General features: G+C 49.2%; 1 protein-coding gene across 3 annotated transcripts in view; it reads left to right on the top strand.

The window, feature by feature from the left end:
• ACAD10 (acyl-CoA dehydrogenase family member 10) overlaps nucleotides 1-18,216 on the top strand; it is a 2,051,508-nt gene that overhangs the window by 402,639 nt on the left and 1,630,653 nt on the right. For all 3 annotated transcript variants that reach the window (XM_069619514.1, XM_069619513.1, XM_069619515.1), the window contains one exon: nucleotides 5,622-5,781. In XM_069619514.1, coding sequence (XP_069475615.1) covers nucleotides 5,622-5,781 — 160 coding nt within the window. The remainder of the gene's footprint in view (nucleotides 1-5,621; nucleotides 5,782-18,216) is intronic.

The following is an 18,216-nucleotide window of genomic DNA, read 5'->3' as shown; positions in this document are numbered from 1 at the left end:
GATATTGTAGGAGTGCTTTTGCTAGGTCCAGGAGGATTTTTAGTTTCTTCCAGCATTTGCGTTGATTTGGGGGGGGTCTTGTTCGAGAATGGGGGGGCGGGTGAGCTAATCTTGAAAGGCAGAATGAAGTGATCGGACCAGATGATAGGGGTTGGGGGGCTTAGATGTTTCTGGTCATGGGAGGTAAAGATGGCATCAAGGGTGTGTCATTTGTAGTGAGTTGGGCCGTTTATGTGGAGGCGGAGGTTACGCGCATCTAGGCAGTCGACCAGAGAGAGGGTCATAGGGTTGGTGGAGATGTCTAGCCAGATATTGAAGTCTCCTAGAAGAGTGAGGGTTGGATGGTTTAATTGGATGGTGGCTATCGAATCGCAGAGGTTGCTTGAGAATCGTCTGTTGTAGCCAGGGGGTCTGTAGATGATTAGGAAGCCGTGGGCGAAAGTCAGGGGGAGGGATAGTTTGACTAGAAGTGATTCGCAGCAAGGGATGGTTGTCTGGTAGTCGATGATTGAGGTGGAGAAGTGTGACTTGAAAGCGATCGCTACTCCTCCTCTTCTAACTCCTCCTCTTCTAGAGGGTCGATTGTGTGGGATGAGGGAGTAGTCTGGGGGAAGGCTTCATTGGCGATAGGGGCAAAGTCGTCGGAGAACCAGGTTTCTGTGATAGACTAGGTCTGGTTTGTCTGATGCGAGGAGGTCAAAGGTGATCTGTCTGTTTTTTGCTACAGATCGGGCATTAAAAAGGATGCATCTTACTTCGGCACAAGAGGGTGTTGTGGAGGTTGCAGGGGGAGTGGTAGGGAGGAGTGGGTGGGTGGGAAGGAGGGCTGGAGGGAAGGTGGGTGAGGGGAGAGAGTGTAATCTGGGGGTGAGAGAGGTGGGATGGTCGTTAGTGTTCTGGAAGAGTAGGTGGGCGGTCGAGGAGGTGGATGTGGGGGTGTGTGCTTGGACGGGAGTGTGAGGTTGGCCGGATTGGAAGACTGAGTTGGGTCTTGGGATTCAAGGTTGGGGTGTAGCGGATTAGGAGATCTAGCTGCAGTTGGTGACATTTCAAGGGAGAGGGGTTTAAGGCAGGGTGAGGAAGGGGAGCAGGGAGGTGATGTTTGGGATTGGGAGATTGAGGCAGAGGGTCGAGACAGGAGGGGCGAGGAGAAATGTGAGATTGAGGAGGGAGACCAGCTACATTTCCTTTTGGGTTTTTGTTGTAGTTGGTGTGTGAGAGAGGGTAGGAGGTCGGAGGGTGAAGGGGATGCCGCCACTGTTCTTGCCAGGGCGAGACCTGCAGTTTTTAGGGAGGGGAAGGTATGGGGTCGGAGGGGGATGTTAGAGGGAGTTGGAGTGAGGAAAGCGGATGAGGTGGTGGTGGGGCTAGGTGAGTCTGCTATGGTGGGTGGGTCATTAGTTGGAGGAGCCGGGGTGCAGGTATGATGGTGGGCGGGTGGGTGGAGGGGATGGGAGGGACAGGGGTCTTAGGATGGTCGGCTCGCCATCAGGCTCCTCTGGCTTGATGTTTGGATAGGGGATGGGGTGGGAGTGTGGTGGAGGGTGGGCTGGGTTGGTATGGGATGGGAAGGTGTTCCTGGCATGAGAGTTGGATATGGAGTGGGCTGAGAATGTGGTGGAGGGTGGGCTGGTTTGGGATGGGGTGATACTTCTGGGATGGGGTGGTTCTTCTGGCTTGGAGTTGGATTGGGAGTGCGTTGACAATGTGGTGGAGGGTGGGAGGGTTTGGCTAAGATTAACTATGCTACAGTTAGGCACAATTTCTAAATTTGACTTTGTCACAGGATGGTATTGTTCATATTTTCCAGGTTCAATAATACCACTGCTAGGTATACTTTCTAATGTTCAGCTATACCACAGGAAGATATTATTCACACTGTCTAGGTTCAGCTATACCACAGGAAGATATTATTCACACTGTCTAGGTTCAGCTATACCACAGGAAGATGATATTGAAACTTTCTAGGTTCAGCTATACCACAGGGTGATATTGTTCACACTTTTAAGTTCAACTATATCACAGGATGATGTTATTCACGCATTCTAAGTTCAACTATTCCAAGGATGATATTAAGCACAGTTTTAAGTTCAACTATACCATTGGAGGATATTGTTCACACTTTCTTAGTTCAACTATACCACAGTATGGTATTGTTCACACTTTTAAGTTCAACTATATCACAGGATGATATTGTTCACACTTTCTAAATTCAACTACACCACAGTTAGGCACAGTTTCTAAGTTCAACTAAACCACAGGATGATATTATGCACACTTTCTATGTTCAACTATACCATAGTTAGGCACAGTTTCTAAGTTCAATTGTACCATAGAATAAAGTTATTCACACTTTCTAGTAAACATCTGTGCATTGGTAGCCAGCCGTAGAGGGTCGGGTCAGAAAAGCAGACTTCTTAGAGACAAGAGATTGTTTACTTCTGTGCGCAGATTGCTGAACATGTGGAAAAAGTGATCTGAAGACACGGGTTCTCAATCGGGGCGGAACCCTGACAAAATACTAATACTGGCAAAATATAAGCAAATTTGACTACAATCACTCACCAAGCTCCGAGATGCAGAAATGGAGTTGGTGTAGTCACGCAAGTCGAATAACTCGCAATACAGTGTGGATGGACCAATGGGGGGTGGGCCTAACAGGATGCGGTAGGACCATGAATACAGGAAGAGGGTGCGGGGAGGGAAACAGAGGCAAAAGGACCAGAAAGAGGGGCTCAGAGCCCAACACAAATACTAATACTGGCAAAATATAAGCAACTTTGACTAGAATCACTGACCGAGCTCCGAGATGCAGAAATGGAGCCGCTGTAGTCACGCAAGTCGATACACTCGAAATATAGTGTGGATGGACCAATGTGTGGGCGTGACGCGAGACGGGAGGGCCGCGGATACATTAAGAGGGTGCAGGGAGGGAAACTGAGGCAAGGGGACCGGAAAGAAGGGCTCAGAGCCCAACACAAATACTAATACTGGCAAAATAGAACCAACTTTGACTCTAATCACTCACCGAGCTCCGAGATGCAGAAATGGGTTATGTTGTCTACCTGAAGGTTAGAGGGCATTCCCCTCATTTTGTTTTGCTTGTTTTCTGTATGACAATGCCAAAACCTAATAAAAAGAAATGTACACAAAAATAAGTGGTGATTTTGGGTGTACTCACTGAGTGACCTTTAAATGCAGGGTCTGGTAGGTCCGTAGGCGGCAGTTGGGGCCGCAGTCGAACAAATATGGAACCTCCTTGCTCCGACACGGTTTGATTCTTACAGCTCTGTAGTATCATGGCCTCATCCTTCAGCCACCAGACACTCCACCACACTCTGCTACGCTTCGCTACGCTGTGTGGTTATGAGAGCGAGCGCAAGCAGGAGGGGGGAGTGTCCCACAATGGAAACAGACTCAGAAAGTCCCGTAACAGTAAGTGACTTGAAAACAGACTCAGTGAATCAGCAGGGCATGTAGTAGCAAGTGGCCAGTGGCATTAGCACAATCTGCAGCAAAAGAAGTAGAGTCACCAGACACTACCACACTCCATTGATATGAAAATCTTACCTAACACTCCTCCATGACCACCTTGCTGTACCCATTCAGAAAAAACCTTTTAGAATTTGCAAAGAACGTTGATCACCTATGGAATGTTCTTTCTCCCCTATAGCTTCAGACTCCTGCTAACTCCATTCCTCCTTTTTCATTTATTCAGAAGATTGAAGGCATCAACTGGACTATATATGGCTTGTCTAGATCGGCAGCGCCATGGAGCCCAGGCCCCATGACTTTGGCTGCCTTCTGTCATCAAACCTGTCTCCACATCTGAGTTGAGCCACTTGTAAAACGCATGAGAGCCTGTTTAAGCAGGTACCCTTGCCCAGTCAAACTATTAAAAACAACATCACCACCTTGGCCCTAGCAGTAACTGCCTTGGTCAACAGCCTTTACCACCCAATCACCAACAGTCCTTTCATAGGAAAGATCATCAAAATGCTGGCCACACAGCAACATTTGGAATACTGCTGAAACCTCCTACATGACCATCTATCTGACTTCAAGTAAAACAGAGGGACAGACTCTGCCCTGCTCTACATCAGAGATGAGCTTCTGCAGTCTCTAAATGCCAACACACCATCCATCCTTGTCCTTTTATACCTTTTGATGGCCTTCAATACTGTCAATCATGCCACTCTCCTGAGCTGCCTTGAAACAGCCTTAAGACTAGCTTGTTATGTCTTTTAAGTTTATCTCGTCCTCGCTATCAGAGAACATCAGGTCAGAACTGGCTCTTTCACTCTGATCTTACCCCAATTCATTTTGGTGCCTGAAAGGGCTACATTCGCTCTCCTAGCTCTTTCATGCTTTTTTGAAAACTCTTTCTGAAATTACTCCACACCACTCTGGGTATGATCAGTTTGTCGGAAGGATAATAAATTGTCTTCACACCCAATAGGCCCTGAGATGTTCTCTGACAGATATCTGACTTTCTTCTCTGTATTCAGGATTGGATGAATGATATCTGCCTCTGCCTTAATGCCACGCAGACAGAGATCCTGTACTTTTGCAATGCAATTGCCAATCTCCTAACTCTGCAAGTAACCAGTTAGTGGTTTTGACAATTTCCTTCATTTTGCCCACATATTCATAAAGAAGTAGCACTTCCTGGCCAGTGTCCTGGGATGCATCCTTGATGTTGGATGTTTCTTGTAGAGTGCTCTGCCACCCTACAGTATCCTTGTACTAACGAGGAAACCACTGAGAAAAAGGACATTCAGGAGCGAAAGCTACCCAGGGAAGAGAACGGCCCTCAGACGTCTCCTGAAAGTTTCTCGGGCATTTCAAGTCACTAGTGCAGTGGTCCTGTCACCATCTGATTATTGCAACAGCCTTCTGCTGGATCTCACAAATGAACTTGCTTGGTAGCTTCATGGCATTCAATACAAGGCAGCCAGGCTGACCCTTGGCCTCAAGCCCCAGGATCATATCACACTAGCTCTTCCCTCTTTATGTTGGCATGCAGCAGTTTCTAAGTTCTCTCCCTTATACATAGAGCCTTTTGAAACAATGGTCCGGTTTACTTAAGACAAATGTTCACAATACATCCTTCAAGACTTGGCAGGCACTTTGTCGACTTTGACAGCGACCTTTAAAAAAAATAATAATAAAAAAAGAAACAGGTGGATGAGATTCCTGCTCTAGCTCAAATGATCTGTTGTATGTGCTTGTATTGTTTTGTATTTGGATTGATTTCTCTACTTATGTGGTGTCCTTGCTTCATATTTGCACTTTCACTGTTTCCCCCTCGGTTGTTTGTATATGCATCCTACTGGTTTTGCACTTTTTATCCCCCACTTCCTATCCATGCACTTAACTGTATTTGCGCTTCTTTTTTTCCCTTGCCTTGCACTTTACACTATCTGATTATCTGCATAGCCCTTGAAAGATGTGCAGATGTGGTCCCACTTCCCCCTGCCTTTGCTCTGGAGGCATTACGAAAGTGACTGTACTTGAAGTTAGTGCCTTCTAAAACTCCAATAATTAAAAGAACTTTTTGTTTTATGAATAGAAGTGTACATTGATGATGATCTGTCTGCACAATGATCTTTTGAAAACAGGTGGATGACCCACAAAGAGCTCTTCAGGAGTTAGAAGCACACTTAGGTTTCCCAGTGAAAGGATTTATACCAAACACTCGCATGGTCAGAAAAACTATGGAAATCCCTACAGAGGCTCTGAAGACTTATCTTGAAAAACATGTGGTTGGTCAAACATCAGGTATTTGAGACTTATCTTGACAATAATTTTGAAGCAGAATTTCTTTTAGTTTCGCATCATTGAGTAAATGAGAACTCCACACTAAATAAATCAGCGACCACTATTCTGTTTTAATGCTGTGCATGCAGTGGAGCCTACCTTAAACCTGTTTAGAAATGTTGCTTTGAATGTCAGCTTGTCTGATGGGAACTCTTACATGCCCACATTCACACTCAATCTTCCGCCCTCTACTTTTACCATGACCATTTTAACTAGCGCATCCCATACATACATCATTCGCTAAGACTGACTGTGTATTGGGGACTGATAATACACACAGCCTCAAATGCACAGGCATCCTTATCTTGGGACCCAGCTTCCCCGCTCAGTCTCACTTCTTCTAAAATTAAGCAAGGCTCCCAAACCCGGTTACGGGGAAAGGAGACCTGATCTCTGGAAAGGAGAAGCAGGACATATCCCAACGAATATGACGGATGTTGCAACCATATTATCCGCTGCAACCCTTTTTTGGAAGGAAGTATATTTTGAGAAACAAAGTGCTGTGTACTTTCGGAAAAAAAAGCTATTGAAAAACAATGTCTCTTTGTCAAATTGTACAATGTTTGTTTCTAATGATCACTTTCAGTATGTATTATAGTTATGAAAAAAGAGAGCGTTACACTTGGTTGGCTGTGCAACAACATTATCAAAACCTAAAATAACCTCATACATCATTTTCTGATCTGCTTTCATTCCAAAATAAACAGATTGGTGCACTCCAATTGAACTCTTGAGAGATACCCCTATGAGAAAGGGGAAGTGGACAATTGGCACCAACATGGGTTCCTGGCTGCTTTGCATAAAAGTGCATATTGGGGCTCGGAGCTGCCGCGATCGGCAAAACTTCCTAGGAGCTCCTGCCTGGACCAACGCGCCGCAAGCAACAGCGCTGGTTCCAGACCCCTATAAGAGCCACAATTGAAGCATATCGCATGGGAAACTCTGCTGGAGTTATCGCTCGAGTGGGTCCTCGCTCTGCTGCCGATTTAACATGATTCGGCTTATTTTCCTAAACGGGGCCCACTCGAGAGCAAGATGGCGGCCAAGATCTCAGAACCGTGAAGGGCAACTGTGAGGGGGAGGGTCAGGTGAGCCAAAGCTGCCAAATGATCCCAGCTCGCTCGCCCGCACTGCCGTAGTCCATCCAGCACCTCGATCCAGGAGCCTGCAGCAGGTAACACAACACCCTGCATCAGTTCCCCACCAGAGTGAGCCCAGAGCCGGGGCAAGGAGACGAGACATCCCAACGCATAGTGCAATAACGCCAGTTGAGATCCGCTGTCCGGGAGCCTCCCACCCCTTCTCACTTACCTGGGTCCGACGCACCATCCCTCCTCCGACGCCGACCTGGACTTGGATCCGATCATCCGCTTCGCCGCACAATCCCAACAGCGAAGTGTCCGCACCCGCCTCCCGAGCGGGGCCCTGGGCAGATAAAGGAGCAACTCGCGGGTGGTTCTCCACGCGGCATGGCTGTACCACCATAGCCGGACAATCCAGGGCTTCCGGGTGCTCCGGCCCGACTCCAACTAACTCCAGTATCCAGCAAGCCGGCACAGCAGGTCCCTATCCGGCTGATCACCCGCTACAGTCCCAACAGCGAAGTGTCCGCACCCGGCTCCCGAGTGGGGCCCTGAGCGGATAAGGGAGCAACTCGCGGGTGGCCGCCTGGAGCCTCCCAGCTCCTCCCCGCTGGCTGCTGCGGCCCGCCCGGCGGTCCAGGGGCTGGCCCTGCAGCGGGGCGGCACCCCGCGGTTTCCCACGAGGCATGTGGCCGTACCAGCATTACCGGACAATCCAGGGTTTCCGGGTACACCAGCCCGACCCCAACTATCTCCATTATCCAGCAAGCCGGCACAGCAGGCCCCCATCCGGCTGGTCACCCGCAACGCTTGATCCCCAGTAACTCCAGCTCAACTAACCAGCACGATTGGAGTCCCTTGGGGCGGACCGGAGGCCCAGCACTCACAGGAGGATACACCAATTCGAACTGCACAAGGTGAGGAGCAGGGGGGGCAGTGGGGGCCCATCTGAGTCTGCCCAGCTCCCAAACCTCCTGCCAAATTAGGCCTCAGACTCCATCCTCAATGGGCATCATCAAAATTACTCATCCAGACTTGGTTGTGTCCTCAAACCTTGCCCCCCTGCAAGCTGCCTCCTCACCCCCTACAAGTGCCCATCAAATATCCCACTGAGTTCCATCTCAACCAGCAAAAGGCAAGATCTACATATTTACATCTCCCCTCCCTGTTTGGGATCCCACGGTGGAGCATTAGAGGGTAGGAAACAAGTGCTAGCCCCCGAGTTCCTTTCCTGCGAAGTGGAACCAGAAACTTTCCACAGAAAGTGCAGCGACAAAGATCTATTAGCTACAAAATGTCAAAATGGGGACCCGCCAGAGGACTCCACCAATAACACTACGCCCGCCACATCCGCAACAGCTCATCACAAATGGTCACAAAGGCTGATCTTCAAGATCTACTATCGGCACTGACAAATACAAAAAAGCACGGAAGAGGTCACAAAATAAAAACAACTCTATGGATAAGAGAGTGGGGAAGGTGGAACGTCGAACTGCCAAACTTGAATCCGAGGTCTGCGACCAAAGATTTGAAGATGAGCAGGACAGGGACAGAATTACAGCCCTAGGGGCGAGATGCAAACTCCTAGAAGCAAAACAGGAGGACGCAGAGAACCGGTCCCGAAGGAATAATAATCGCATACGAGGGATTCCATCCTCCATTCCAGATGCAGACCTAAAAAGTTATGTCTCAGATCTGCTTAGGTTTATAATCACCCTCCCGGATTAATCACCCCTGGAACTGGACCGGGTGCACAGAACAACCCTAGGCAGGCATCCACTCTCCCCCCGAATGTACTAGTGAGAATCCACTTCTTCCAAATAAAAGAGGAAATCGTGCGCGAGGCAAAGCAAATGTGCCAAATCACCTTCCAGGGGTCCACAATATCGTGCTATCAAGACCTAGCAAATTCCACTCTTCAAAAACGAAAAGTTATGCGATCACTCACGGAATGGCTGCGTGAAAGAAAGATCCCATACCAGTGGGGATTCCCGACCTCGGTCAGATTCATGTGGGAAGGGGACCAGAAGCAAATTCAATCACTGAAAGAGGTGGATAAACTCATCGGCCGTGGGAGTACAGATAGGGAGTCGGAATCTGAAGAATCAAACCAGGCTCCTCCTACAAATTCCTCGGCAGGAGAATGGTCAAAAGCTGGCAGACGCAGGCTCTGCGGTCCCCCAAAGAAAGACTCCAACCTGGGATGATCAATCATCAACATCTCCAGAGAAATCAGGCTCCCGAGCCCCGGGCAACTTTCCTTTTCGAGTCAAAGATCCAAAGGTGGAGGAATCACACAGATTGCAAGGAGACAAGCTCCTTATAACGAGGAATCCCTTCAGCGAGAAATGCCTATGACTATCCTAACAGTGCCGGAGCAACGTTCAAGCTCCAACATATTTCATTTCAGCGGCCCAGTTGGCCAACTTTTAGCGCATTGGTGCCACCAGTTTTCCCAGTGACAGTAGGATGACGTTTCTCCTACCAGTTCAATTCGGGGTTTGGCAGAGGGGAGGGGAATGGGTTACTGAAGGACCAGTCCAAAGCTGGGAGTTCCGGTTCGCCAAAGATCCGGCCTCCCGATCAGCATCACATGTCACAGCAATAACAATGTCTATACTACACCAACACAGCAACATCGCTTCTCTATCAAAAACACAGCTCCCGTTGGGGGACACAGAGCGAAGCATACCTAACGCAAAAGTAAAAGATGATGGGTGACATAAGCGAGGTAGTAATCCCCTCATGGAATGTCCAAGGCCTGAATTCAGTAAGTAAGCACAGATCAGTGGAACATAGACTGGGGCAACTATCTGGAGATATTGTTCTCCTCCAAGAAACTCACCTGATGCAAGAAGATGAATGTCGGGTGAGACTCAACAGGTATAAAAAAGCTTATTTCGCAACATCTGTAAAGAAGAAAAGAGGGGTGGCAATACTACTAAGCGGCAGAGTCCCGCCATCAAATATCACAATAAGAAGAGATCCGGAAGGTCACTTTCTCCTACTCGAGGGCCTTTACAATCTATGGCCCCAACACGCCCCAAGCCAACTTCATCTCGGACCTAATCCCGACCATCCTGGCATTCCACGAAGGGCATCTGTTCATGGGTGGGGATTTCAACTCCATGCCAAACCCCCATTTGGACAAAACTCTGCCCCCCATAAATGCAGACTTTGTACAAGCGCTGTCCCTAGCTAAACTGCTCAGAGAAACGGAATCTGTCGACGCCTTGAGGCTATTCAATGGAACCTCGAGACTACACTAACAACTGTACATAAAGGATTCTCAAGAATAGACCTCATACTAATCTCTGGAGCGCTGTTCCCATGTCTAAACAAGGTAGAAATCCACACCTGCATGATATCGGATCACGCCCCAGTCTCCGCAAACCTAGTCATATTGGGGCAGAAACACCCTATTCAGAGACACTGGAAACTGAATGACTCCTTACTGCTAGACGAATGCATCAGAACGGAGGTGGAAGAAACGATAAGCAACTACTTTAAGGAAAACACAGCAGAGAATTCCCCCATCATCATTTGGGACGCAATGAAAACAGTCGTCCGAGGATCCCTAATTAGTGCGGGGTCGGAACAGAGAAGAATCTCGAACATTGCGTCAGCCAAATTGGAGGAAAAGGTAAACCAACTAGGGGACGAGCTGAAGGTACGCAGCTCCAGGAAAACCGAGAGCTCTGAGGAAGGCCAAAATAGCCCTAAAAATGCACTGCGCATACCGAACTGCCAAATCATTAGCCTTCACGAGGCAGTTCTATTATAGCAAAGGGAATAAGGCAAACAAAGTGCTAGCGCAAAAGCTGAAAAAGATCCGCAGCCGAAACAACATTCTCAAACTAGTGGGGGAAGATGGAAAACCACACTACTCTGCGGCAGATAAAATCAGCGAACTAATGAGATACCATAAAACCATAATGTCGGGGAATCCCACAGTACTAGACAACCTGCCAGAATATCTGCGTACTATACCCTCCCAAAGCCCATGCCAACTAGAGTCCCTAGAATCACCCATCACCACCGAAGAAATCACTGAAGCCATTAAATCTCTCAAATCCACCGCACCAGGTCCAGATGGCCTATCTGCCAACTTCTACAAAAAATATGCCAGAATTCTAACATCCCAGATGGCAGCCCCATTCATCTCCTTCCTGTCCTCAAGATCGGCCACTGGATCAATGGCGGAGTCGCTCACAGTCCTGCTACACAAACATGGTAAAGACCCCGAACAGGCGACCTCTTACCGCCTGATTACACTCCTGAACAACGATGGCAAGATTTTTGCCCAAGTGCTGGCCGGACGGCTGGGATCGGTTCTGCCAATCCTAATTGACCGTGATCAAACAGGATTCATTCCGGGTCGAGAGACCCACGACAACATCAAGACGACGATCAATATCATTGAAAGCGCCCACACATTGAAGGTAGGAATGGCTGTCATATCCTTGGACGCTCACAAAGCCTTCGATTTGGTGGATTGGGGGTATATTCGGGCTGTCCTCGAGCTTTTTGGCTTCGTCCCAAACTTTATCACATGGGTAATGGCTAACTATCAAACTCACACCACACAAGTATGTCTTAATGGCACTAGGTCTGGAGCAATACATATATCCAGGGGCACTAGACAGGGATGCCCACTCTCACCCCTAATCTTCGCCCTATCCATGGAGCCGTTTGCGGCAAGAATAAGACAAAACATTGGGATAAGAGGGTTAACTGTGGGAGACCATGAATACAAAATTGCTTTATACGCGGACAACATATTAATAACAGCGTTGAACCTGGAGATGTCCCTGGGGGCCCTATGGGAAGAGATCAAAGAATTCGGGGTTCTATCTGGGTTCAGAGTAAACCTGGACAAATCCTCAGCCTTAGCAATTAACCTCTCTAAGCAAGAAAGAGATACCCTCAGCCCCCTAATGCCGATCCCATGGTTCGACAGGAGCAATCGAATATCTCACATCACTAAAGACCTGGCACGGTTGTATTCAAATAACTTCCCGTAATTGATTAAAGAACTCCAAAACGATCTAAAAAGGTGGAAACCCCAGGAAATCTCTTGGGATGGGCGGATTACCGCCATAAAAATGAACCTACTTCCCAGATGGCTGTACTACTGCACAGCATTACCAATCTATATTCCGGGTCCGGCCCTGACAGCTCTGCGAAAGAAAATTCAAGAATTTGTATTGGGGGGATGAGGGGGGACTTCGAATCGGCAAACAAATAATGATGCGGGGGAAAGCGCAGGGTGGGATGGGAGTACCCAATCTGGCCAGATACACCCTAGCGGCGCAACTGTCACACACATTTTCGTGGGCACAAGAGGCGATACCCCGAAATGGACACAACTCGAGGAGGCCTGGTCCCCGGTCAACCCTTCAGATCTCCCACACCTACCAAACATAAAACCACAATCAAACAGTGGCCCCCTCTTGGCAACGATCACAACCGTCCGCTGCTGGAGAGCAGCAGCCCGGAAATGGGGCATCCGAGGAGCTCTGGGTCCCCTAACCCCCATTTGGAACAATCACGACTTTTCACCAGGCATGTCCCTGTCCAGTTTCCAGTCCTAGGGACTTTCTAGAAGAAGGAACGCCCATTTCAGAGATGCAAATCAAAGTTCGGGGTCAGCGAACGGGAAAGATTCCACTATGCCCAAATCCAGCACTGGCTGTCCCACAGGGTGATCGGTGTTGAGATTGTCTTCTTAATTTGCCCCGTAGTGTAGACGAAGAATTCTACCCTACAATGTAACCCTGTGTCTGGATACAAGGAAACCAGCACCAGGGATCAATTGTTTGGAATAATGGACCCACAAACCGCGTGGCACTAGACTCCCTCGGGTGCGACAGTATTCCAGTTGACACAATAAAAGCTTTTTATGCCGACTTCACAAGGACCAGAAAACTGCTGTTACAATACATAAGAAACAAGAATCCTTAATACTCAGATAACGTGAAACGAAAAGCAGAAACAAGAATAAAGACATACACTCTTACCATGGGATTGACAGCAAGTATTCCAGAAACAACCAATGCTCCAGTAAGACCGGCAAGTACAGGGGGGTAGGACTATTCGCGCCGGCACGCGTACGCCTAAAGGTCGGAATTACAATACCCGACGAAACGAGGACGCTCCGACCTCAGCCCCTGATGGTACCACGGCAGTCTCTAGTCTGTACCAGGGGAGAGGAGTGGTGTACTGGCAGTCTGGTTGAGGAGCAATAGGCACGTGGATCCCAGGAAACGGGAGGCAATCCTATGCAGTCCACGATGATGAGTTTATAAACAACGTTGATCAAACGAGTGGCAATAGCAATCCATAAGGCAGTCCGGGTCGATAACTGAAGGAATTTCACAGGACAAAACATGAGGCAAAGCAATCCAGGAGGAATTCCGATTCGGCAACGGGAGGTATTGATGATCAAAGGCGTGAGGCAAATGGCAGTTCCTGGGTGCGGTCCGGTTTGGCAACAAGAAGCGGCGGCGTGGAACGGGAATCTTTCCGGGTGTAAGCTGGAAGGATGGAATGAGTGGGAGGACAACAGGTAAGGGGAATAGCATAGATAGGAAGAGGAAGAACAATGGAGATTCCAATCACAGAGGCCGTAACTTCGAGGAAATCAAAAGTGCGAGGATGAAGCAGGGACAAAAATAGCGAGACAAAGACAGGAAGGCAAGGAATCCAGAAATAGCAGGCAAAACAAGGGAAATCTCAGGATACGTAGCAGGCTCCAAAATCAAAATCAGAAGCAACGAGTTTGTTGCTGGCTAGAGTTTATCTAGCTGCGGTCATATGACCTAAAGGTGCGTCTGATGTGGAGCAGGTCGACGTGCCTGCCCTAATATCCAAGGTAACCGCCAACGCAACAACACGGAGGGACAAGGTTTTGCCCACTTCTTGTGGCCCTGAAGTAACCCTCTTTTATGAGGAATCCAAAGGGGTCGTGAGCGCTGACACCATGTATAGTGTTCCTGTTGTGTCTGAGACGATGGGGAGGGAGCCGGCTTGGTTCGACTCCTGTTGATCCCGGACCGATTCTTGGTAATCGGGGAAAAATGCTCCAGAGAGTTAACAGTGCTGGAATTAGCTCTAACAACCCCAACCAAAAGAGGTAGAACCTCCGCCCTCTATCGACTACTAAATAGGGCAGATCCCTCCAAAAAAGAAAGGTACTTGCTGGAATGGGAAAAGGACTTGGGATGAGAAATAGAGGTCAAGGAATTGGAGAAAATATGGACCAGACTGCATAAAAGTTCACAATGCATCACAAACAGGGAAGGGGGATACAAACTATGCTACAGGTATTGTCACCCCAGCTCAAATAAACAGGGCAAATCCGAACATTCCCGGAACATGCTGGCGCGGTTGCCCTGCCCCCCGGCTCATTATTCCATATGATCTGGCCCTGCCCGAAGGCTGAGGCATATTGGAGAGAGATAATAAAACACATCAAGGAAATCTCCGGTCTCTCTATCCCCTGGGATCCTGGAGTTATCCTTCTGGGCGAAACAGGAGGCGGTGCATTCCCAATCTCAGGACACATCCCCCGCCTATGCACGCACCTACTCCTAGCAGCAAAAATCGCAATGGCCCGGTTATGGAAAAACGAAGACCGATGTTCAGTAGCACTTTGGTGTTCCAAACGTTGGGACACAGCAGTGGCCGAAAAAATCACTGCAATTCGATCTGGCTCCCTGAATAGAGCTCTAAACATTTGGGACCCATTTATGAACTACGCCGCCAAGTTCCCAGCCCTCACCAGAAGGCCTCCATTAACCAGATGGCTCCAAAGCAGCCCGCTTTATTAAACCATAAACTTAAAACAGATCAACCCAGAATGCGGCACCTGCTCGATCACCGTGAACAGAGAGGGTCATGGACAACCATGATCAGGTCACCAAAACTCCACTCCCCCACCAGTCACCTCGAGGGACATTATCACCTTTTATATGACTATTGATTACTGCATTGTTGTTGATGTGCTCATCTGTAAAACCCAATGAAATGTTATGAAAAAGAAGAGCATATTGGGAACAGAAGAATGACCACCTATCTTTATATTTCTCTAGCATGGGGTCTGGCATGGATTCACATGCTCATGAATATTTCCCGTCGTCAGGCTGGGAATCCTCAGTAAAGAAAAAAATCAGTTTAGTTTCTGAACTGTCTTTCTACTAGTAACCAATCACTGGTCTCTGGGTCATACTGCCCCCAGCCAATGACTGCTCTCTACCTAAGCCCCTCCTCTGGCAGCCATCTTCAAGTGTTGGGAGTCCTTGTGCTTTTTTCGAAGAGTTTACTCTTATATTTTCGGTCAATCGAGACCCAAGCTCCACCGATTCTACTTCCAATCAACGGGGACCCGTTTTCGGAATTTTCAACGCCCCTGAAGGACATCTTTCCGTCGAGTTTTCCACTTCTCGAAGGATTCCAGAAGATCTTTGAGGCCTACCCCACGTGCACAAGGCCCAGGACAAAGGAAGCATGACGCCTGTTGGATCAAAGCTGTTCAGGAGCTGCCCTGGATACGGACTACAGAACATTTTAAAGAGGATGAGCACTCTCTGTGCCTCTACTGCCTTCACAAGGACAAATCGCACGAGGAGAAGGACTGTGCGTTTTGTAAGAACATGTCCGAACGGACAATGAAGGATTGTCGTACTCTGCTCACCAACTGGCTGGAGGGGAAGAGCCCAGCAGCAGGTGAGAAGAGGAAGAAGTCTGAGCGGTCTTTTAAGACCTTTGAGGGAGCTCCGGCGACGGCCCAACAAAAGGCAAAGCACTGCGAGTCCGCAGGCACCGGGAGTGCCGATCGGTCAGGCTCCTTGGCTGCCAGGCAGGGCTCATCACTGACGCCATCAACCACGAGCCAATGCTCTGGCTCGGTGAAGAGGAAGTCGGAGAACCCAGGTAAGCTTCGGGAGAAGCCCCGGTCGATCCCGACGGAGACACCCGAGGGGGGAGTGGGGCGGTGACCCTCCCCCCAAGGTGAAGGCCTCAGGCACGCCCAAGGTCGTGAAGACCCTGATTCACTCGGCTAAGGCCTCGATTGAAGGAGTTGTGGCGGCCCTGGCGAAACCTACAGAGGCTTCCCCAGTGGAGACGGCTCCAGGGGCTAGAGTTTCCCTGACACCCCGGAGGGAATCTTCTTTTCTGCCTATCGAGAAGACCCCTGTGAAACCCCAGCAGGAGAAAGAGGGGGGGGCAGGGTAGCCATAACAGAAACGGATACCACCTCTGAGGATGAGTTGGCTAGCTTCCAAAGGATCCGGGACAAGAAGTCCAACGAATCCAGGGCCCACGGGCAGGATCCCGACGAGGCCGACGAAGAGAGATAGAGCCGCGGAGGGCCCCACACCCCAGCCGTCAGTCCCGTTGCAGACGGTGCCCGTACCAGGGGACAATTCACGAGCTATCTTGATGGCTATAAAGGCCCTGTGTACGGAGAGAAGGACAAGGATGCTCTTACCCCCCACCAACGACCCAGTGCAGCCTAGACCGTTGGGGAGCCCACCTAACAAGCGGAGACAAGTCCATCCTTCTCCCCCCTTCCAGCCTTCACCCCCGTCCTCCGAGGGGTGAGACGGGAACGGAGACGACGGGGACAGACGACGACGGTGGTGACGACGTAGTGTACCTCCCATCACCACCTCCTCGGGGGGCCACCCTGACGAAATTGGCTCCTTCCACGCCATGATCGCCAGGGTGTCTGAGCTCTTCCAGCTCTGCCCTGAAGAACAGAAGGAGGGCTTCCTCTACCAACAACGGGAGGCCAAGAGGAAGACTGTCCTCTCAGTGTTGTTACTGGACGACCTCTGGGACGAGGGGCTGGCACTTTTGAAGAACCCCTCCACTGCTCCTGCTAAGAGAGACGGGTACAAGAAGTATTAACGGGTCCCGGACTCCGCCCCTATGTGCCTCAGAACATAGCCGTGCCTGGATTCAGTGCTCGCCACGGCAGCCAAGAAGAAATCGGCGGGGCGACAGCCTCAACTTCCACATCCCCCCTGGACATCGAGGGGAAGAAGCTGGACGCCTTGGGACGGCGGGTCATCTCGTCGGCGGCGACGACTATTAAAGCGGCCAACACCCTCGTGATCATGGCACGCTAGGACAGGGAGCTGTGGTTCAAGATCGCTCCCCTCCTGGCCTTCCTCCCGGATGACAAGAGGGCTGAGGCCCTGGAAATGCTACAGGAAGGCGAGGTGGCTTCGGACCACAACATTATGGTGGCCACTGGCCACGGACATAAACATTCTCACTCGAGATCCAGTCCGATACCATCTTCTCCAAGGAAGTACAAGCGAAAAAAATCACGCATTGCCTCTATCTCTGATTTGGTACCGGAGAGTCAGAAAGATAATTGCATTCTCGTTTCTGATTCTGAAGACTTTGATGCTTCAACATGTTTTACAGTTCCTCCGGAACAATTATTCAGTACTCCTGTGAGAGTAAATTCTCCTCAAATTTTGCCACAATTTCCCACCTCAGTCTGAGGATAATTTGGCCCAACCAACTCAGGTACCAGCATCGCAATTCGGACCACAGCTGGTTGTAACTAATATTCAAGTGCCTAGACCTGTGGGTTTCTACATTTATAATCCAAACCATCAGTCTACCAGGGTTGACTCTTCTGCATCACCTTTTAGGTTACAAGAGCCTCGACCTACAACCTAATCCTTCTCAAAAGGCAAATAACATAACCAATACGGTTCTAGAAACCATGCTTTCTGAGCCCTTCTTAGAAGTTCAGGCTCAACGCATTAAGAACAAAATGTCTCCTAATATACCTCCTCAGTGATCAGTTGCCACTGATCCTACTCCTGCGCCAATCACTGTGTCAGTCGACAACAAGGATACTGCCCCTCTGTCCAAGAAGCAGAACATTTCCAAAGACACTGATACAGATGACGAAACCGCTCCATCACCATCTAAAGTGTTTCATGAGATTGTAGCAAAAGCTATGCAGGCCTTGGACATCATTCCTAGAGATAAACATGAAACAGCTGGTGTTTTTGGCAAACAGCCATCTCAGCAGTCTAAAAATCCAGTTCTCATGGAATTATCTGTCCTAGAGCAAGCATTAGCATGTTGGGGAAAACCTCATTTGGATCCTCACATCTCTAAAACTTTAGACACCAAGTATAAGGTGCCTAAGGAAGAGTATTTCGTACTTATGGGGAATCTTCCAGGACAATCTGTGGTAGTTTCAGCTGCCCTAGGCACCAAGGGCAAAGGCCCTTCTCCATCTCCAGCTTCAGTTCTAGATAGGAATGCAAAAGCCTGGGTG

The sequence above is a fragment of the Ambystoma mexicanum genome, chromosome 10 (assembly GCF_040938575.1).
Source record: "Ambystoma mexicanum isolate Mex_15411 chromosome 10, UKY_AmexF1_1, whole genome shotgun sequence".
NCBI classification, from domain to species: Eukaryota; Metazoa; Chordata; class Amphibia; order Caudata; family Ambystomatidae; genus Ambystoma; species Ambystoma mexicanum.
This window is presented reverse-complemented; position numbering and strand designations above follow the sequence as displayed.